This window comes from Phalangium opilio, unplaced genomic scaffold, assembly GCF_054372755.1.
Source record: "Phalangium opilio isolate 3A_F unplaced genomic scaffold, DU_Popi_V2 ptg000025l_1, whole genome shotgun sequence".
NCBI lineage: Eukaryota > Metazoa > Arthropoda > Arachnida > Opiliones > Phalangiidae > Phalangium > Phalangium opilio.
In genome coordinates this window covers 4,433,230-4,453,763 of record NW_028324156.1, presented here as the reverse complement: position 1 = coordinate 4,453,763, position 20,534 = coordinate 4,433,230, and the positions used below count along the sequence as shown (strand labels likewise).

Below are 20,534 nucleotides of genomic sequence, written 5' to 3'. Positions count from 1 at the left end.
TATTGGTCGAAACACTTCGCGCGTGTTACTACACTCTCACGTAAGATTGGTATAATGTCGTTCAGTGCAATCTATTAAGCTTAACCGAATTGAGAAAACAATTTAGTTAATATTTTCATTTCAACAACTGAACGCATTATTGGATTCAGTACCAATATAAGTTGAAAGCACTGTAGTAAGGTTCACATTCCGGAAATTACTGGCGTCAAAAAAATCACATGATTTATCTTTTTATTTGATCTTATAGATGGGAGTAAAAATGGCGACCACCAACAACGGTATTTTTTGGTTCTTATGTTTCTTCCTGGCTTTTATTTGCCAAGGAGTGTCAGCTTCTGATTTTGATGCCGGAGATGCGTTGGCCCTAATACTTGGATTGGTAAAATATAATTTATTAATTAACAACCCTTCCCTATACTAAAAGTCAATTACCAATAAGGAAACTATACCCCTTCTTAAATGGCGATACCTTAATCACTATCTTAATTAATTAACAGGTAATTAGTCTCCTTGGAATGTGCGCGTGTTTAGGATGTTATGCTAGAAGCAGAGCTGGATATTAAAAAAGTATATAAAGTTTGGGGAAAGAAAATCAGAGATGACGTGATAAAAATTAAATAAGAAAAGTCATGTTTTCATCAATTCAATGTTTTGGCTTCATAAACATACATCAATAAATCATTCATAAAAAAAATATATATTTAAATCCTAACATGTTTTTTGACACAAATGTTGATTAAATTCAATTAAATTAAAATAAAACATAAATATGAACAATTCTTTATGTCCAGTCAAAAAAAGCACTAATGTTACAATTACAAGAATGCCTAAAATATGTAAATTGATGTAAATTAATCTAAAATTTATTAAATTAAGAATTTTGCTAAATAAAATGCTTTAGTTATTAGTTTATTTCTAATTTAGATTAAAAAAATGTGCGCAGTCATTAAAAACTTTCCATAATTATTTTATTTACAAAAATATACAGTATTCAAAACACTTTCAAGAGGAATTTTCAATTTAATTTGCTGATATCCTCATATTTCATATTATTTATGACTCTTCCTCTAGTTGGTCCCTTAAAAAAAAACAATGAAATATGATTAATTTAATTTAATTAAAGGGAGGGTGAAGTAGAAAATCAAGTGATTTTTTATCGATTCTTCTACTAATTATAAGACCAGTCTGCATAGTGAAACATTCAGGAAATACCAATTACGAATGATTTTAAAATTCAAATTAGGTTCAGATTTAAAGGATAATTTTAAAGAAGGACTTCCGACCAATCGCGTAACGCCCTGCCTTTTTATTAACAAAATTCTCGTGACACTTAATGTGTTGAATGAAATTTATCACGAGATTTGATAAAATTCGCGCGCGATGTGATAATTGTGGCGCGAGACACGGAGCGTGCCACGAGAATTTTGTTAACAAAAAGGCAGGGCGTTACGCGATTGGTCGGAAGTCCTTCTTTAAAATTATCCTTTAAATCTGAACCTAATTTGAATTTTAAAATCATTCGGAGTTGGTATTTCCTGAATGTTTCACTATGCAGACTGGTCTTAAAATCAGTAGAAGAATCGATAAAAAATCACTTGATTTTCTACTTCACCCTCCCTTTAATATAATTAATTGACTTACAGCGTCAATTTTAACCGTAGCTGAGAATTTCTCCATATTAATATCAACCATAATAGCCGTGCATCCTCTATAAGCTCCATTCACGATAAAAACTTGTCTTCCGATGTTCGGGATAACCGTTTCTAAATGTGCTTGATCAATTTTAACTTTATCACCCGAGTCGAGCATTTTTATAATCCCTAAATATTTATTTTCAACTTCCTAAAATAAATATTATATAATGTATTAAAATTTAAAATGAAGTTGACGGCGGCCATTTTGGGGGTAAACTACTAATTATTTACCTCAACAACACCCTTTTTCTTATAATATTTGTCACCCAATTTCTTTGAAGTTACTTTAATAACGATTCCCTTAAGAAATTAATTAATTATATTAAAATTAAAATAAAATAAGTACCAATTTAAATTAATTTTAAAATATTATTTAAATTAAATCTCACGGGTGTTAGCCAATAATCTTTCCTGTTCCTTTTTTCTTTCTGTTTCTCTTGTTCCTCGATTATTTCATCCAATGCTGATTTTGGTTTTTTAAAAACGTGTTCGTCATTTATTTCCTTGCTTTGTTTTCTCTTTTCCAAACTTATTAGGTTATTAAAAGCGCTGCTAGTAAGAGGTCTAAACGAATTTAAATTAATTATATAATTAATTAGGAGTCATTAGGGTTCATACAACTTTTGGAAAACAAATTTCCCTGAGATTTATGGGAGGTTTTTTCCCCATATACTTCCCTGAATTTTCCAGGTTTTTCCCCGGATATGGAGTATCATATGGAGCAAATGTTAACGGAGGATGGAGGGGACAAATAGGACTATAACATACTCAAAGGACATCCCCGTATCTGTAATATAACCAGAGTTATGAGCCTCCAAAGTATAGTGTAATGTTAATCCTATGGAGGGAATGTTCACGGACATTTTGCTTAATTACTCAGCCCCTGTTTGTCGTAGCCGTACGTTTTAAGTATGGTTAGATGGGGGATAAATTGGACTATAACATACTCAAATGACATCACCGTATCTCTAGTAGAACCAGAGTTATGAGCCTCCAAAGTATAGTCTAAAGCTATTCCTATGGAGGATGTGTTTATGAACATTTTGCTTAATATCTCGGCCCCTGTTTGTCGTAGCCCTAAGTTTTTAGTATGGTTGGATGGGGGATAAATTGAACTATAACATACTCAAAGGGTATCCCCGTATCTGTAATATAACCAGAGTTATGAGCCTCCAAAGTATAGTGTAATGTTAATCCTATTGGAGGATGTGTTATTGAACATTTTGCTTAATTACTCGACCCCTGTTTGACTCAAATTTCCCTGATTTCCCTGAATTTTACTAAAAATTATAAATTCCTCTGAGGTTTTTGTCAACTATTTATTTCCCTGATTTCCCTGAATTTTACTAAAAATTCTAAATTTCCCCGAGTTTTTTGTCAACTATTTATTTCCCTGATTATTCCATTCCAGGTTTTCCCTGTTTTCCAGGTTTGTATGAACCCTGAAATTTAGGAGTCATTAAGATTAAAATTAAATTAAATGCAATACCAACTTTGCAAATTCATCTTTATCCTTTTTAGGAGCCAATGAAAGGTTTAAGACCACTTTTTCTTCCTCATTTTCTCTTTTTAATTCCGTGTAGACAACTTGATCCTCTTTACCTTCTTTATTCTTTTTATCTCTTCTAGCTTGTTCTTCCACAAATTTGGCCATTCTTTCATCATCATCTAAATCAAGTTTCTCTTTCTTAGCAATTGCTTCTTGGCGCGCAATTGTTTCAGGATCTCTGTCAATCCATCTACGTAAACATCGTAAAGTTAGGAGAGACACATTAAAAGTAGGCCTAAATCAAACTTACGCTATGAACCACCCCTTTTCAGTTTCGTCTACATTACAAAACCCATTTCTTCCAAGCCATTTAACAAAACCAGTCAGGGATAGCCATTGGGTAGCATTCATGTGAAGGTGGTTACGGTCTGAGATATATTCTTGGTAAACTTGATTGGCATGAACTCTTTTGGTACCAAATCTTCTTTTGAGTAATTTGATAAAGTCATCGCGGAATTCCCTTTTAAATTTAATTTAATAGCAGTTTTATATAGTTTTAGGGTTTATAAACTGTGTTTTAAGTTTATATTTACGTTGAGAAGGCATCCATATATTTATGGGGGTTGTCAGCAAAGAGTAACAGTTGTCTTTGATGAGATTCTGACATAGTATGACACTTGAATCCATTTTCGTCTCGACATTGTTTCTGACACATCTGACAATACCATCGTAACTTTTGCAAACCTTTAGCTTTAATACGGTTTGCGATTGCTTTTGGTGTAAGAGCTTCGTGTTTAGGCATTTTGGTGCACTATTTCTGTCCAAGGCTTAGAGAAATTTCTAAATTTACACTTCTTTTTCAAGTAAATTACGTATCAAACCGGGCCTAATTCTAAATGATAAATCTTCAGGCGATTGTCACAAATATTTTTTGTTAAAATTAGCTAAAAATCAATTTTAAATTCTGAAAAATTGCTCTATCCTATCGACAACCGAACAAAAATTAGGCTTTAGAACTAGAAGGTCAACAGACTCAGTCAATAATTCCGTTTAACGATGGAGTAGTTTTACTGGATTGAGAATGGTTGTTTCCTTGAAAATGTATTACACTAAAGAATCTCCTTTCATATTACTCCATTTTAAAAGATAGTCAATGGCCTACGAAAAACGGAAAAGCACTACTACAATGACGTCATTCTACAAACATTCCGCCTTCCACTTTGCTAATATGCAAATTTTTAGGCCTATTTCACGCCCCTATCAATTTGACCCCTCGACCTTAATTTTTGGCGCGATTATGGATGGGGGATTTCATACCACGCGGAGTTTTTCTACCAGAACGGACCAATCAGCGCTCGAATTTCCGTTTTCCGCCATTTTCTGCGCCGCATTCTCTCACTTTTCCCTGGAAATCAAAGGCCTAACCGGCGTGTTCCAGTTTTCTTTGTTAAATTCTCGAAACCGACCGCACTTTCAATCAAGCCGGGAACTTTTGCGCTTAAAAACGTTAAATAAGTTATTAAATTAATCAATTTCGTCAGTTAATAAGTGAATAAAGCCATGGCTGATGCTGATATACCCACGTTCAAATGCGTTTTGGTCGGAGACGGTGGTACTGGCAAAACCACGTTTGTAAAAAGGCATTTGACGGGCGAGTTTGAGAAAAAGTACGTAGCCACGTTGGGTGTCGAAGTTCATCCTTTAGTTTTTCACACCAATCGTGGTCCTATTCGATTCAACGTATGGGATACCGCGGGTCAAGAAAAATTTGGAGGTCTACGTGATGGGTACTACATTCAGGGTCAATGCGCCATTGTCATGTTTGACGTTACATCCAGAGTAACGTATAAAAATGTCCCAAATTGGCACCGAGATTTGATCAGAGTTTGCGAGAGTATTCCCATTGTCCTCTGCGGAAACAAAGTTGATATCAAGGATCGTAAAGTTAAAGCCAAATCCATCGTATTTCATCGTAAGAAGAACCTCCAATACTACGATATCAGTGCTAAGAGCAACTACAATTTTGAAAAACCATTCTTGTGGTTGGCACGCAAGCTTATTGGAGATCCTAACCTCGAATTTGTGGCTACACCCGCTCTCGCACCTCCCGAAGTTACCATGGATCCTGAATGGTTGGCTAAATTAGAAAATGACATGAAGGAAGCCCAAAACACATCTCTCCCTGATGAAGATGATGATGATTTGTGAAAAAAACATAATCACACGCTAAATAAACAATTTCTAGAATTTAAAACAAAATTTAATACTACCAAGTGTAAAAGTCTATAAGATAAAACTTTTGCTGATTTTTTTTTCTCATGTTTTTTTGAATAAAAGTTAAAAAAATATTCAAAATTAAATATTAACCGTATGTTTTTAATATTTTTAAGTGCCGCTGCTGACAGTAAATAAAAATACATGAGTTGTAACGTATGAATCCGGGATTAGTCTAAAAAAAAAAAAAGAAATAATATTTCAAATTTGGTTCTTTTTGATTTGTAAAAAATTCAGTTTTAAGTGCGAAAGGTTTGATGAGAGAAAACAAATGTTCAATAAAAACACTTACTGTTCAATAAAATATGACTTCATTCATTTTAGTTAATACTAAGAAGTTATTAAGGATAATTAGCTTTAGGCCTACAACTTTGAAGATAATTATTTTTAGGCCTATGACTTTGAAGATAATATGATTTAGGCTTATAACTTTGAAGATAATATGATTTAGGCTTATAACTTTGAAGATAATATGATTTAGGCTTATAACTTTGAAGATAATTAACTTCAGGCTTATAACTTTGAAGATAATCAACTTCACGCTCATAACTTTGAAGATAATCAACTTCACGCTCATAACTTTGAAGATAATATGATTTAGGCTTATAACTTTGAAGATAATTAACTTCAGGCTTATAACTTTGAAGATAATTAACTTCAGGCTTATAACTTTGAAGATAATTAACTTCAGGCTTATAACTTTGAAGATAATCAACTTCACGCTCATAACTTTGAAGATAATATGATTTAGGCTTATAACTTTGAAGATAATTAACTTCAGGCTTATAACTTTGAAGATAATCAACTTCAGGCTTATAACTTTGAAGATAAGTAACTTCAGGCTCATAACTTTGAAGATAATTTGCTTTAGGCTTATAACTTTGAAGATTAATTAGCTTCAGGCTTATAACTTTGAAGATAATATGATTTAAGCTCATAACTTTGAAGACAATATGATTTAGGCTTATAACTTTGAAGATAATTAACTTTTTTTTACTTAATCACATCGCAATAATACAAGTTGTACAACACACGTGAGAGTAAAATTGGGAGCCAAAATTTGTACATTTGACACTTTTTCATGAATCACAGTTAAAAAATATCATTCAAAGCATAATTGATAATAAAATTTTAAAAATGTAGTATCATAAAATTCAATTCATACTTGAAATAGATCATATGAGCAAAAATTTGTATGTCAAAATTAACCCTTAACCAAAAATACAACTAACTAGTAAACTACCGCTTTTGACAGTAGTATAAACTCAAATTGAAAAATTAAAATATTAACTTCAACACTTATATTAATTAATTTTCCCCTAATTCTAATTAAGATATTAATTGATGTTAAAATCGCGTGCGGTATTTTTTTGGCGAGATCGGACGGTAATTCTTTATGTTTTCTAAAGGGTTAGAGACACGTTTTTTTGGAAGCTAATATATTATCCCTATTACTTTAATTTAAAATTTGGCCAGTCAATTTTGTTTAATTTAACAGCTTTGCAGTCTTAAAAGGGGCCAAATTCTGAAACATCTAAGCAAGAAAAAAGCCCTTTTCAAACGCTTTATCTAAAGAAATTTTGTAGCGAGTGTAGTAGCAAAATTTCTATCGTTATCAATTCTCAAAGAAATGAATCATTCATTTTTCATATAAAACTTCACTCGACTCGGTTTTGGCTGAAGTTTTATGTCCTGATATATAGAAGAGATGTTTGTTCAAAGATAATTATTTATATTCATTGAAATTAAATTTAAAAAGGACCGTTTAACCTCCGCTTATCATAGCATTGTTTAAAATACAAGTATCTGGTTTCTGAAAGACGTATAAGACTTAAAAAAACATCTTAACAACGGAAAAGTTTACTCTTCGGTCTTTTTTTTTTTTTTGCAGAAATAACTCGTGATTTTGGATCAGGTTTTTTCCGGTTTACACACTTAAAAATTAGGAACGATAATGGCAATAAAACAATTAAAAATTAGTGGTTCAATAAGGGTGATTAAAATATGGCATTTTTTTTTTAATTAAGGAGATATAGATAACCCTAATTAAAAATTAATTAGTGTTTTTTAAATTTAATTAACTATTTTAATAAAGTTTCCTTTATAACTTTTTGTCATTTTTTCGTGTAAGATTGCAACCATAAGTTTATAAGATATGTTCCATAAGTATGTCACTACCCATACTTCGTAATGTTAGAGGCTTAATGAGAGCTAGTTCAAGAACGACGTGAGAATTGACTACACTCGGTTTTGCAGTCCATCCTCCTCTTTAGTCTGTACTAAGCCTTTGACAAGGCCTCGCTACGCGTCGCTTTACAAGAATCTATGACGTTTCACCTACGTCACTTCATGACAAGCTCTCATTAACGAGTGACACACTTATGGAACATATCTTATAAACTTATGTTGCAACTTATAGTATATTTTACTACATGGCTTCGTAGTAAGTCTTTTTTTTTGTACTTTTTGTTAATTAAATTAATATTATTAATTAATTATAGTATTTAATTTAAATATTAAAAAGTCGTAATATAATATTTGTTTAGGAAACATTTGATCGTATTTAGTTTAAATATTATGATAAATGCGCATATAAGGCTGCTCTTTGGTATAGGTATAGTATAGTGTGTTTGGTTATGGTTTGTTTTTTTTTATGAGTGATAATATCAACGTAAGTTGAGATAAGATAAGACAAGACAAGACATTTTGAAATTCTTTATCCCTTTAAAACTTAAAACGAAGTGAAGTTTCCTGCTGGCTAAAAATATTCGCGTAATAATAATGATGACGTAAGCGTAACAAACAAACAAACGAACGAACGAACACTAATTGAGATAACGTTGATATAAAAATAATAACAATAAGATGAAGAAGTATAATACATTATTTTGGCATCTAACACCCTCAAGATCTTAATTAATTAATTCTTCCATCAGACTTAAAGGGAGGGTGAAGTGGAAAATCAAGTGATTTTTTTATCGATTCTTCTACTAATTCTAAGACCAGTCTGCATAGTGAAACATTCAGGAAATACCTCAGAATGATTTTAAAATTCAAATTAGGTTCAGATTTGAAGGATAATTTTAAAGAAGCCCCTCTGACCAATCGCGTAACGCCCTGCCTTTATATTAACAAAATTCTCGTGGCACGCATGCTCCGTGTCTCGCGCCACGATTGTCACGTCGCGCGCCTAATTTTATCAAATCTCGCGCTAAATTTCATTCGGCATGGAACGTGCCACGAGAATTTTGTTAATAAAAAGGCAGGGCGTTACGCGATTGGTCGGAGGTCCTTCTTTAAAATTATCCTTAAAATCTGAACCTAATTTGAATTTTAAAATCATTCGGAGCTGGTATTTCCTGAATGTTTCTTTATGCAGACTGGTCTTATATTTAGTAGAAGAATCGATAAAAAATCACTTGATTTTCTACTTCACCCTCCCTTTAAACAAGTTTTTAAAGTCTCGAATTCTCTCGTTCTTTATCAACTTCATTTTCATTCAAATTAACGTCATCAAATTGATTTTCAACAATCATTTTTCCCTTTTCCCTATCAGAATCAGATTCATTTCCAGCGATAACTTTCAACTCCAACCCATCTTTTTTCGCCCGAACTTCTTCCTTTTGTATAATTCTTTCGCGCCTCATTTCTAGCCAAAGTTTAATATCAGGGATGGAAGTTAAAACGTGAACGACAACGGCCATGATGTTTTTCATGAGAAAGAGAGAAATATCATGGTCGAAAACGGTCCAAAGATAAATACGTATAACCAAATAAGGTATATTTATAAGCATTAAATGAAGTCCCTTATAAATCAATGAGATACCGAGGGATTTTTCTCGAACTCCAAATTCGCATTTGCTTAATTGGAAGAGCGCTACGCCAGGTAGGAAGAAATTCGCGCAAGCTAATCCTAAAATAACGTCTTCCAATGCGTAAGGAAGAATAACCCTCGATTGATTTGGCAATAAAATACCCAAGAAAGTGATACTGTCAAAAATCTCAAAAGCGGTAACTGTTATCAATAAATGCATGAATGCTAAACGATCAGATTGAGGTTCCGCGTCTCCGTGACTTTCAACAACGAGGAAGAATATAACGGAAGACATGCCAATTACAACTTTAAGAAGTTGAGGCCCAAATGTGGTTTTTTCATCCAAATGTTGAGCAATTTCCATTTTAAAAAGTAAAATGATTTTAACGACCAATAAGGTAACGTAAAAGACCCAAACTACGTAGCTTAAAGGGAGAATTCCCGTTCTGGGTAAGGGTTTAGGGGGACCATTTGGCGGATTTTGTTGTAATTTGATCGATAATGCTATTGATTTATGACCAGAGTTTAACGCTTCCCTCATTCTTGCCTGAAAAAAGATAATGAAAGAGCTCCGGAGTTGAGATAATATTGCTAGGGACGTGTTTTTTCCTTTTTTGTTTGAAATTATCTCACCTTCTTCTTATAAAAGCGATAGGCTATGACCACAGATGCCATGAACGATATCAATACTAACAAATCAGCCAAAAACCAAAAATACCATCCAGATGTACCGCCATTATGTAAAATGAGATAATAGTCGAGAATGGAACCCTGGGTGACCAGGACCAAGATTAAAATAATTGAATTGGCGAATTGTAAGACCAACTTGAAAGAACAAGGGCAATTTTTCGTATCTGTCATGATTTTTTCAAGCTAATTCTAAAATAATATGCAAACTTAAGCCTTGGCCAATAAATCTACAACTCGGAAGAACAGTTAGGCCTAAATTAACTTCGCCAATTTATGGCGACTTTATTAAGGATTAGCTGTAAATATAAAGATAAAATAATTAAAACTTGGCAAAGTAAATAAATAGTTTATGAATAATGTTTAAATTTCTTGCACAAACCTGTTTCGTTTCGTTGTTTACCTTGTTTTTGACAGCTCTTTAAAAATGGCCATCGCCAGGCTGGGAAACAGGCTGGGAAATAAGGATATTTTTTAAACTAGTCCTTTGGACCAGTGACCCCCTAGTGTCTGAAATAATTTACTGGTCTCCGGACTGGTCCCAGCCTTTGCTCTCCAATAGATTTGCAATTAATAAACTGGTCCCGAGGACCAGTAACCCCCACTTCTTGAATTAAAAAACTAGTCCAAGCAATTAATAAACTGGTTTTGGACCAGAGGAAGTGTGCTATTTCCCAGCCTGCTGGGAAATAAGGATATTTTTTAAACTACTCCTTTGGACCAGTGACCCCCTAGTGTCTGGAATCATTTACTGGTCTCCGGACTGGTCCCAGCCTTTGCTCTCCAATAGATTTGAAATTAATAAACTGGTCCCGAGGACCAGTAACCCCCACTTCTTGAATTAAAAAACTAGTCCAAGCAATTAATAAACTGGTTTTGGACCAGAGGAAGTGTGCTATTTCCCAGCCTGGCCATCGCTCTGGGACTCTGGGAGGTCTCCCTCCCATAGTTTCAGGCACGTGACCTGAATCAACCAATGAAAGTATCAGATTAAAGGCGGGTAAATCAAATGTATATTTTAGGCCTAATTTTAATCCGTTTTCAGTTTTTCACGGAATCAAACCGAGACTGCAACCTAAAATTTAAATTAATAGGATAGGGACTTGGCAGTACTACGTCATGCAACGTCAGGCTACCTTCCACTAGTGCTAAAAAACATACCAGGAGAGGCTTATTTAGCTTTCATTCTGTTAAAAAAAAACATACCATAATGGCTGGCGCTGGGGGCGGAGTTAAGCCTGAATTGCCAAGTCCCTATTACTCCTTTAGTTTCAGGCACGTGACCTGAATCAACCAATGAGAGTATCAGAATAAGGCGGGTAAATCAAATGTCTATTTTAGGCCTAATTTTAATCTGTTTTTCAGGAATCAAACCAAGACTGCAACCTAAAATTTAAATTAATAGGATAGGGACTTGGCAGTACTACGTCATGTAACGTCAGGCTACCTTCCACTAGTGCTGAAAAAACATACCAGGAGGAGGGGCTTATACAGCTTTCTTTCTGTTAAAAAACCATACCATAATGGCACTGGGGGCGGAGTTAAGCCCGAATTGCCAAGTCCCTATTTCTGTAAATAATCCATAAGAATCAATAAAATTTTAATTTTTAATATAAAAATAAGTCTTATCTTTTTTTCTTTATACAACATTTTGGTTTTAGTCGTTATAAGTCTTTTAAAGCTTTAATTTTAATTAACATTAATTAAAATTAATTAAAAGTTTCCTGTAGTTTTTAAGTTTTTACTTAACCAGATATTAGTAAAAGAAAGAAAAATGGAGTAGAGGTTGGAAAGTTTTTAGGAATAAAGATTTCAAAGATTTCCTTGATAGAAAAAGTTCAAAAAGTCCAAAAGATTTTTGTTTTTTGATAAAAATTTGGAAGAATTTAGTGTTTTTTTAGTTTTTGTTTTAAGGCAATTGAAGTCCTGTAAAAATTGTATAACGTAATTTTAGGAATATAATTAATTATCATTTCCCAAAAAACTTAGCCAACTTAACTTTCTTTTAAAAAAGTTTTAAAAATAGTCTTATTATTAATTAATTATTAATATCGTTTTTTTTAGTTTAAACTGATAAGGTATATTAAAAACTGGCTCCACTAGCATTGATTAAAGGAGCGTTATCTTCAATATCTGTACCTAATCTTATTCTACGGTCACTCCTCCAGACACCAAATCGACGGTATGCGTCTATTGTATCCTTGGTAACTATTTTTATAATACAGACCAGCGTTAAAATCATCTAAAACAATAAGAAAAATAATAATTATTATTTTTAGAGTAAGCCTTTAATATTAATTTTTAAGCCCAAGATAAATACTATGCAAGGCACAAAAATTAAGAGTGCTAAGCCTTGGCAAGGATAAATGCTAAGCCTTGGCAAGGGAAAAAAAGGGCTGTACAAAAGAATATTTTTATTAATCGTTAAGCCCTTCTATCCGCTTCTATCTCAATTGTCACTAACTAGTGGGGGTTAAAAATAATATTTAGGCCAAATATTTACTAGAAATGTTGAGTAATAAACCCCCAGATTGCTATTATTATTTATTTTAGTAGTTAGGGCATTTCTTTAAATATGCATATGTACTCTTAACTAGTGCTTATGTACAGCCCTGGGGAGAAAATGATGGATGCTGCTAAGCCTTGGCAAGGGAATAATGATGAAGCAGGCTAATATCACAATTAGCCTTATTCCTGATCAGCGCCAGCTACCCATAGCGGCGACTTTGAGAACTACTGTAATCGTCAAGCCAACCAGATGTCGCTAAAATCTGGTGACGTAATTTTTGGTAAGACCACGAGAGTGCCTGTCAGTGACGTCACCAGATTTTAGCGACATCTGATTGGCTTGCCGATTACAGTAGTTCTCAAAGTCGCCGCTATAGGTAGGTGGCGCTGATCAGGAATAAGGCTAATTCCTAGCAGTCATCTTGGGGCGGATTTTAATTTTAATTATTCTTACCATGAGCATAAATAGATAAAATACGTATTTCCAACCAATGGAATTTTGAATAACCGGAATAAGAAGCTTAAAAAAAAAAAATCAAAAATTAATTTTGAATTTTTAAATTAATTAATTATTTAATTAAAAGTTTAAATAAAGTTAATACCTGTCCAACAGCTGCTCCAGCGCTACCTGTACCATCAACAATACCAGTAACAGTGGCTAAGGCTTCTTTATTATCGCTAAATTCCTTTTGTTTTCCTAAATCCGCAGCTATAGTTGTACTGATTAAATTAGCAGCTCCACCAATGAAGAAACCAATTAAAATCATCAACAAGGCGTTGATCAATTTATTAGCGGGTGATGCTAATTAAAAACGAAATGATTAGTATTAATTTAACCTCAATTAATTCAACCTATCTAATATCTATTTTACCATTATACAAAAAGAGGGATGGAGGACCACAGATCAACATGGCACCAACAACGGGAGATCTTGTTTTAATCAGATCCTGAATTGAATCAAAACAAATTTAATTATTATTTATAATTAATATTATATTATAAATTTGATTTATAAACTTAATTCTTACGGAAATTAAACCACCGATAATTGAACCAACAATTCCTCCTACATCATACCATGTTGATAAACTATCAGCTTCAGATTCCGACCAATTATAGGCATTTTGAAGGTAAAATGGCAACCAGAAGAAAAAGGAATAGTTGACGAGTTTTAAACAAGCATAGGCCACGGAATACTAGAAATAAAATTAAAGAAAAACAAGGAAAAATTAATTTTCAACTACTAATCCAAAAATTTGAAATTAATTTTCAACTACTAATCCAAAAATTTGAAATTAATTTTCAACTACTAATCCAAAAATTTGAAATTAATTTTCAACTACTAATCTAAATTTGAAATTAATTTTCAACTACTAATCTAAATTTGAAATTAATTTTCAACTACTAATCTAAATTTGAAATTAATTTTTAATAATCATCTCAATCTTAGATGATTAAAACAATGCTGACTCAATTTTCGGCATTGATTAAAAACAACTGATAAAATTAAAAAAAAATCCTTAAATATTTTATCAGTTTTTTAATTAGATACTAAGTCTAGAAACTCAAGAGAAATTTGAGAACCAGTTTGATAAGAAACTAAAAAAAATATTCCTTAATAACCTTGAGTGTGATGCAAGACTTCATTCAATTTCTAATTAACGCGTGAAAGATAATTAATGCCTTTGAGGCTTAAATACTATCACGTTTTTGTTACATGGCATTAATTTACCGTTTTACCAAAGTTTTCTATGATGTTCCAACTTACAGGTAAAACTCCTGGTAATAAAAACGCTTGGAAAAATCCAATAGCTTTAGGTTGAGCGTAAACAGCTGGTAAAGTTTCTTCATCAGAATTTTCTAATTCAATGTTACGTAATAATTTGGAAGCTATTGTAACATCTTCACCATCATCTTCAGCATCAGGAAGCCCTTGATTTATGAATTTTATATAATTTTTAATTAAAAAATAAAGAACCCCTTTATTGAAATTAATTAATCAAGTTATGTTTAAACATACCAACGTCAATTGGGGAACTAACTATTCCAAAATAGCAAATAACCCCAAAAGAAAACATCATAGCTGCAGGTACAAGAAATGCGTACTAGAAAATTTAATTTTACGTAGTTTAATTTTAATCTCAGTTTTAACAAGATATTTTGGCATATTTTTGAATTTATCGAACCTCGTAGCCATAATGTAATACTCCAGAAACAGTATAGGACCCAATGATATTACCAACAGATGGGCAAGCCCCCCAGAATCCCATAACAAGTCCACGACTATAATTTAAAACGTCTTTAGTATAAAAAAAAAACCTCTAGTATCCTATTTAAAGGGAGGGTGAAGTGGAAAATCAAGTGATTTTTTATCGATTCTTCTACCAATTATAAGACCAGTCTGCATAGTGAAACATTCAGGAAATACCAATTCCGAATGATTTTAAAATTCAAATTGGGTTCAGATTTTAAGCGAAATTTTAAAGAAGGACCTCCGACCAATCGCGTAACGCCCTGCCTTTTTGTTAACAAAATTCTCGTGGCACGTTCCGTGTTGAATGAAATTTATCACGAGATTTGATAAAATTAAGCGCGCGACGTGATATTCGTGGCGCGAGACACGGAGCGTGCCACGAGAATTTTGTTAATAAAAAGGCAGGGCGTTACGCGATTGGTCGGCAGTCCTTGTTTAAAATTATCCTTAAAATCTGAACCTAATTTGAATTTTAAAATCATTCGGAGACTGTATTTATTTCCTGAATGTTTGACTATGCAGACTGGTCTTAAGATTGGTAGAAGAATCAATAAAAAAATCACTTGATTTTCTACTTCACCCTCCATTTAATAAAGTGTTAGTATCGAACCTGGATTTCCCAAACCAATTTCCAATGATAGCAACAACACTAGGCCAACCGCAAGATTGTAAAAACCCGGCCAACATCCATAAGAAGATATAAAAATAGTAGTTATGGATGTTTAACCATTCCGTCGCCGTTCCAAACCCAAATACCTTTGAAAATTGCACGCAAGATTCGTTAATTGTTAGTCCCTAGTATCCCCAAAACATCTATTAACACTTACAGCTAATGCCGAACCCCACATTCCAAAGGCTAACACTTTTCTCAGATCAAACCGATCTCCTAAGGCACCACTGATAAACAGTCCCTTTATGAATTTGTAACAATAACGTTAAGACAGGTTTGGATTTTATGTGGTTAGAGAAGGATAGGAAATGTTACCGTTGAATAGGTTATCATGAAAAAAGTATCTAAGATGCCAAAGTAGTAAGAGGCCTCCGCTTTATTTTTAAAAAGATCGTGACTATTCCATTTCTAAATGATTGATTATGTCATTTTAATCATCATTCGAGGCAAATTAGCCTCGTTTATGTAATTACTTCATATTCGTAAATGTAAGGAAGACTAGTATTGGTAGGTGTCCATTCCTGAGACATTGTACCCTTAACATTGCTGAATGTTTTACGTGTGGCATGAAACATGGCATATCTATCGAGAAATTAATTAACCTATTTTCATTTTCCATTTAGATTTACGAAAAATACAGAGCTCTTTGTTTAAATGTCAAAAGTGACAAGTTTCCATCATTCATTCCACATCCCAGATCCCACCCAATTCACGCCAAGGGCTAACTACAATCACACCTTTCTCATTTACGAGTCATTTAAACGCCAAAAACTTACACATTTACTTTTAATAAGGAACGGGCTAAATTCAAGAATAGCTCCCGGTAACGGATTTTAAAAATTTTTTTTTCTTCTGAAAGAGAAAAATGCGACAAAAATTATGGTGCAAAAATTTTTTGGGGCAAACAATTATTAAGGAAGATACAGCTAGTTTTAATTTTAATTGCTCTGGACAGAAAACAGCACAATTTAAGCTATATTACCTTACTTTTATTACCTTTTCCAAAACGTTCATGTTTACAGTTGGTTAGGTTAGGTTTGGTTAGGTTAGGTTTGGTTTGGTTAGGTTAGGTTAGGTTCGGTTGGGTTAGGTTTGGTTAGGTTAGGTTAGGTTAGGTGTGGTTAGGTGTGGTTAGGTGTGGTTAGGTTAGGTTAGGTTAGGTTAGGTTAGGTTACGTTAGGTTAGGTTAGGTTAGGTGTGGTTAGGTGTGGTTAGGTGTGGTTAGGTTAGGTTAGGTTAGGTTAGGTTAGGTTAGGTTAGGTTAGGTTAGGTTAGGTTAGGTTAGGTTAGGTTAGGTTAGGTTAGGTTAGGTTAGGTTAGGTTAGGTTAGGTTAGGTTAGGTTAGGTTAGGTTAGGTTAGGTTAGGTTAGGTTAGGTTAGGTTAGGTTAGGTTAGGTTAGGTTAGGTTAGGTTAGGTTAGGTTAGGTTAGGTTAGGTTAGGTTTGGTTAGGTTAGGTTAGGTTAGGTTTGGTTAGGTTAGGTTAGGTTAGGTTAGGTTAGGTGTGGTTAGGTGTGGTTAGGTGTGGTTAGGTGTGGTTAGGTTAGGTTAGGTTGGGTTAGGTTAGGTTAGGTTACGTTAGGTTCGGTTGGGTTAGGTTAGGTTAGGTTAGGTTAGGTTAGGTTAGGTTAGGTTAGGTTAGGTTAGGTTAGGTTAGGTTAGGTTAGGTTAGGTTAGGTTAGGTTAGGTTAGGTTAGGTTAGGTTAGGTTAGGTTAGGTTAGGTTAGGTTAGGTTAGGTTAGGTTAGGTTAGGTTAGGTTAGGTTAGGTTAGGTTAGGTTAGGTTAGGTTAGGTTAGGTTAGGTTAGGTTAGGTTAGGTTAGGTTAGGTTAGGTTAGGTTAGGTTAGGTTAGGTTAGGTTAGGTTAGGTTAGGTTAGGTTAGGTTAGGTTAGGTTAGGTTAGGTTAGGTTAGGTTAGGTTAGGTTAGGTTAGGTTAGGTTAGGTTAGGTTAGGTTAGGTTAGGTTAGGTTAGGTTAGGTTAGGTTAGGTTAGGTTAGGTTAGGTTAGGTTAGGTTAGGTTAGGTTAGGTTAGGTTAGGTTAGGTTAGGTTAGGTTAGGTTAGGTTAGGTTAGGTTAGGTTAGGTTAGGTTAGGTTAGGTTTGGTTAGGTTAGGTTAGGTTAGGTTAGGTTAGGTTAGGTTAGGTTTGGTTAGGTTAGGTTAGGTTAGGTTTAGTTAGGTTAGGTTAGGTTTGGTTAGGTTAGGTTAGGTTTGGTTAGGTTAGGTTAGGTTAGGTTAGGTTAGGTTAGGTTAGGTTAGGTTAGGTGTGGTTAGGTGTGGTTAGGTTAGGTTAGGTGTGGTTAGGTTAGGTTGGGTTAGGTTAGGTTACGTTAGGTTCGGTTGGGTTGGGTTAGGTTTAGCCGAAAATAAGCAGTCGACATTTTTTATAGCATAAATTGTGCCATCTTCTACCCAGGGCAATTAAAATTAAAACTAGCTCTATCTTCCTTAATAATTGTTTGCCCCAAAAAATTTTTGCACCATAATTTTTGTCGCATTTTTCTCTTTCAGAAGAAAAAAAAATTTTTAAAATCCGTCACCGGGAGCTATTCTTGAAAACTCCCAAGGAACGTGAACAACATATTACGTAATATTTCGCTCATTTCAATGCTTAAATATGTTTCAATATGTTTAAACTGAACGTAATTCCTAAGCCTAATTACTGTACAACATGGAGGATGTAAGCTCCCGCCCCTAGAGACACAACGTAACTATATATACACATAGCTACACCTTGAACTTGGAAAACAATACGACAAATAAGATATTAATAAAAAAAATGATACATACGCTAAGAAGGTGATCGTGAATGCTGATAAATGAAAATGAGTCCATTTTCCTTTGGCTGCAGGCTTGTTATTGTTAAGTCTATTCATAGGTCTAGTTGGCGAGATAGATGACGATTCCGCGCTGCTACTACCGTTTTGGAAATCCATGGCTAGAAGAAGATGTGCGATGATGACTTTTTTTTTACCTATTTCGTAGCGCGTTACTCCCCTACCATAATTTACCGAATTTAGACAATAAAAAGAAAACTTATTATTCGGAGATTAGATCTTTAAAACGTGATAAATTAAATAATATCTACAACTTTTACTAATATCTAATCAAGTTAAAACGGAAACTAACGCTACACTCTTCGCCTCCATTTAACTCGGATGGGGAGTGCAAAAGCCAAGGAGCGAGGATACATTATGACACAAGAGATGAACCAATAAAAAAAGAGCAGAAATTTCGGCCGACTAAACCGACTGATCCTCTCCCGTCAAACTATTTATAACGTTTAAGAAAATGCCGGACGTATCGCTCCTATAAATCCACCCCTAGGGGGCGAAAAAAATGAAATTTGAACATGTATTTTTCGGTTACCACGCTTAGATAAGATAACAGATAATTATTGAAATTAATCTAGAAATGGCACCGAGTTGGCCTTGTACGCGTAACAAATAATAGAACGCTTACACGTACTGCCATTAGTATCTCCAAGGGGAGAAAAATATTCGAGATAATTTCGAAAATGATGTTTGTTCTTTAATTATCAGAGAAAAACAAACAGAAACTAATCCTGAGTATATTTGCAACTCTCACGGTTCAAAATCTAGCTGAGTTGCCTCCCCCTTTTAAGATATTTCTGGTATTTCTGGAAACTTTGGTAGAAATTCCTCAGTAAAATCCCCGAATCTTATCACTAAACTTCGTCAGAGTTCAAGAAATGATTGTCAAACAAGTTGGTTTAGAAACATCATTATGTTTCACTGAAACATAAACTATGGGATGTGCTAAACAACTAGGCAACCAAGGACACCCAAATTTAACTAATGAGGTTATCATAATCAGGTCGAAAGAGCTCTAAAATCACATGTTAGATGTCACGTATCTAAAAAAACTTTAATCGTCTTATGACGTTGTTTCTGATAAAAAGCTTAAAAAATTCCATCAGCACGTCTTTTAAAATGCAAGAGTTCAATGATTCTGATTACATTACATAATTTCATGGGTTACTTTCGCTAAATGTTTCGTGTTACTATGTCAAGACTACCAGTACAGAAGTACACAATAACAAATTGTGTTTTCTAGATATGTCTAAACTAAACTTCTATTAATGTTTTATCTGAAAAGCGTCCTCATAGAAACATAATTTGGAACATACACGTGCTATTCACGTGTTATTGTTTTCCAGAGTTGTTCGTTTGTCCCCCAGCCAGTGAAAATAAAGAATTTCTTTGTATTTCTAAACCTTCATTATCTCTAGTCCTAGTTGACGTAGTAGAACCACGTCTTATATTTCATTAATCAGAAGACAATATGGGCACCGAAAACCACCAGTGGATTTCGATAGTAGTTAACGACGTTTCGAAGTTAGAATTGGGTTCGGGTCCAGAAATCAAGAGTCAAGACAAAGTCAGTATCCTTACACCTTGGTGCATATTCCGATTGAAACCATACATAAATACTTCCCGCCAACAGTTTTAGATGGCGTTAGTTTTCCATAGCCCTAATCCTCTTTCATAAACAGAGAAAACAGTACTGGAATAGAAGGTACAATCGATAATTTTTACAATCAAACTCATTCGTAATCCATTATGAGTTAGGACTCAGGAACAGTTCCAATACTAACTTCCCAACCAATCAGAGTAGTTCTAAAATCAAACGACGACTAAAACAACCCAACATCCGTGGCAATACATTCATTACCTTCTATTCCAGAACTAACTACTTTCCTCGCATGGAGGTAGGCTTTGATTTGCTTTGCTTAAACCTTTCCCCCTCAGTCTAGAACCTAGACGCTCAGCACTGAGCATGGCCTGATGAGTTAGCTAGTAGGTAAGGTTTCAGCTTGGAGTAACTGGACCTAACCACAGGCCTACCCTACCCTATCCAAGAAAGCGGAGCTTCTCTATAGTCCTAGGCGCGAAACTAGGGGAAAGAAAACTGGAGAGAAGATAGCTTACGTGGTTGTTCATTCAAGGCATCCCAGTCAGAGACAGAAACTTTGAACCAAGAGGTTGGATAAGACGTAGAGAGACCGACGGATCAGTTCCGGTTTATGAAAAAAAACGTCCCAAACTTCTCTTCTCTCCTTAAACGAAAAGGAAAGAGAAAAATATATATATATATATATAATAAAATACGACTAATAAAACCTT

At 34.0% G+C, this 20,534-nt stretch overlaps 4 protein-coding genes and 1 long non-coding RNA gene across 13 annotated transcripts; 2 read left to right on the top strand and 3 right to left on the bottom strand.

The window, feature by feature from the left end:
- The first annotated feature begins 21 nt into the window (after nt 1-21).
- On the top strand, nt 22-893 carry LOC149691888 (uncharacterized). 5 transcript variants are annotated; one of them, XR_016383524.1, is made up of 3 exons: nt 22-40; nt 248-379; nt 498-893. It is a non-coding gene; the product is annotated as an uncharacterized LOC149691888 (long non-coding RNA). The 5 variants fall into 5 exon arrangements; XR_016383523.1 differs by having other exon boundaries at nt 31-49; XR_016383520.1 differs by lacking the exon at nt 22-40 and adding an exon at nt 68-175.
- Nucleotides 894-946: 53 nt separating this feature from the next.
- kin17 (kin17 DNA and RNA binding protein) lies at nt 947-4,250 on the bottom strand. Its single transcript, XM_089869357.1, has 7 exons — nt 3,777-4,250; nt 3,494-3,703; nt 3,188-3,433; nt 2,084-2,258; nt 1,926-1,994; nt 1,642-1,842; nt 947-1,078 (listed from the first exon to the last, which is right to left on the bottom strand). Exons 1-7 carry the CDS (start codon nt 3,983-3,985, stop codon nt 1,016-1,018), a joined length of 1,173 nt encoding a protein of 390 aa, XP_089725483.1. The 5' UTR covers nt 3,986-4,250; the 3' UTR covers nt 947-1,015.
- A 286-nt stretch (nt 4,251-4,536) lies between these two features.
- Nucleotides 4,537-5,761, top strand: Ran (RAN, member RAS oncogene family). Its single transcript, XM_089869360.1, has one exon. It carries the CDS (start codon nt 4,744-4,746, stop codon nt 5,389-5,391), a length of 648 nt encoding a protein of 215 aa, XP_089725486.1. The 5' UTR covers nt 4,537-4,743; the 3' UTR covers nt 5,392-5,761.
- A 667-nt stretch (nt 5,762-6,428) lies between these two features.
- LOC149691885 (uncharacterized) lies at nt 6,429-10,625 on the bottom strand. Its single transcript, XM_089869358.1, has 3 exons — nt 10,341-10,625; nt 9,905-10,257; nt 6,429-9,818 (listed from the first exon to the last, which is right to left on the bottom strand). The coding sequence occupies exons 2-3, from the start codon at nt 10,130-10,132 to the stop codon at nt 8,913-8,915; spliced, it is 1,134 nt and encodes a 377-aa protein (XP_089725484.1). The 5' UTR covers nt 10,133-10,257; nt 10,341-10,625; the 3' UTR covers nt 6,429-8,912.
- A 922-nt stretch (nt 10,626-11,547) lies between these two features.
- LOC149691884 (sugar phosphate exchanger 3-like) lies at nt 11,548-20,467 on the bottom strand. Of its 5 annotated transcripts, none has more exons than XM_089869352.1 (14): nt 20,340-20,467; nt 18,178-18,325; nt 15,865-15,973; nt 15,707-15,799; nt 15,549-15,632; nt 15,332-15,477; nt 14,654-14,750; nt 14,488-14,572; nt 14,236-14,399; nt 13,496-13,663; nt 13,339-13,414; nt 13,069-13,268; nt 12,921-12,986; nt 11,548-12,200 (listed from the first exon to the last, which is right to left on the bottom strand). In XM_089869352.1, exons 2-14 carry the CDS (start codon nt 18,321-18,323, stop codon nt 12,042-12,044), a joined length of 1,593 nt encoding a protein of 530 aa, XP_089725478.1. In that variant the 5' UTR covers nt 18,324-18,325; nt 20,340-20,467; the 3' UTR covers nt 11,548-12,041. The 5 variants fall into 5 exon arrangements, with proteins under 5 accessions (XP_089725478.1, XP_089725479.1, XP_089725477.1 ...); XM_089869353.1 differs by lacking the exon at nt 20,340-20,467 and adding an exon at nt 18,517-18,658; XM_089869351.1 differs by lacking the exon at nt 20,340-20,467 and adding an exon at nt 18,389-18,655.
- Between the last annotated feature and the right edge of the window lie 67 nt (nt 20,468-20,534).

What these genes read in the sequence shown, in the direction of transcription:
- kin17 (XM_089869357.1), bottom strand. Translation starts at nt 3,985, where the DNA reads ATGCCTAAACACGAAGCTCTTACACCAAAAGCAATCGCAAACCGTATT. An exon ending in AAGATTATTGGCTAACACCC is followed by an intron (nt 1,995 to 2,083) that starts GTGAGATTTAAT and finishes TAATTTCTTAAG; the next exon opens with GGAATCGTTATTAAAGTAAC. An exon ending in AGAAAAAGGGTGTTGTTGAG is followed by an intron (nt 1,843 to 1,925) that starts GTAAATAATTAG and finishes TATTTATTTTAG; the next exon opens with GAAGTTGAAAATAAATATTT.
- LOC149691885 (XM_089869358.1), bottom strand. Translation starts at nt 10,132, where the DNA reads ATGACAGATACGAAAAATTGCCCTTGTTCTTTCAAGTTGGTCTTACAA. An exon ending in ATCGCTTTTATAAGAAGAAG is followed by an intron (nt 9,819 to 9,904) that starts GTGAGATAATTT and finishes ATCTTTTTTCAG; the next exon opens with GCAAGAATGAGGGAAGCGTT.
- Ran (XM_089869360.1), top strand. Translation starts at nt 4,744, where the DNA reads ATGGCTGATGCTGATATACCCACGTTCAAATGCGTTTTGGTCGGAGAC.
- LOC149691884 (XM_089869352.1), bottom strand. Translation starts at nt 18,323, where the DNA reads ATGGATTTCCAAAACGGTAGTAGCAGCGCGGAATCGTCATCTATCTCG. An exon ending in TTCACGATCACCTTCTTAGC is followed by an intron (nt 15,974 to 18,177) that starts GTATGTATCATT and finishes ATTTCTCGATAG; the next exon opens with ATATGCCATGTTTCATGCCA. An exon ending in TTATCGGTGGTTTAATTTCC is followed by an intron (nt 13,415 to 13,495) that starts GTAAGAATTAAG and finishes GATTCAATTCAG; the next exon opens with GATCTGATTAAAACAAGATC.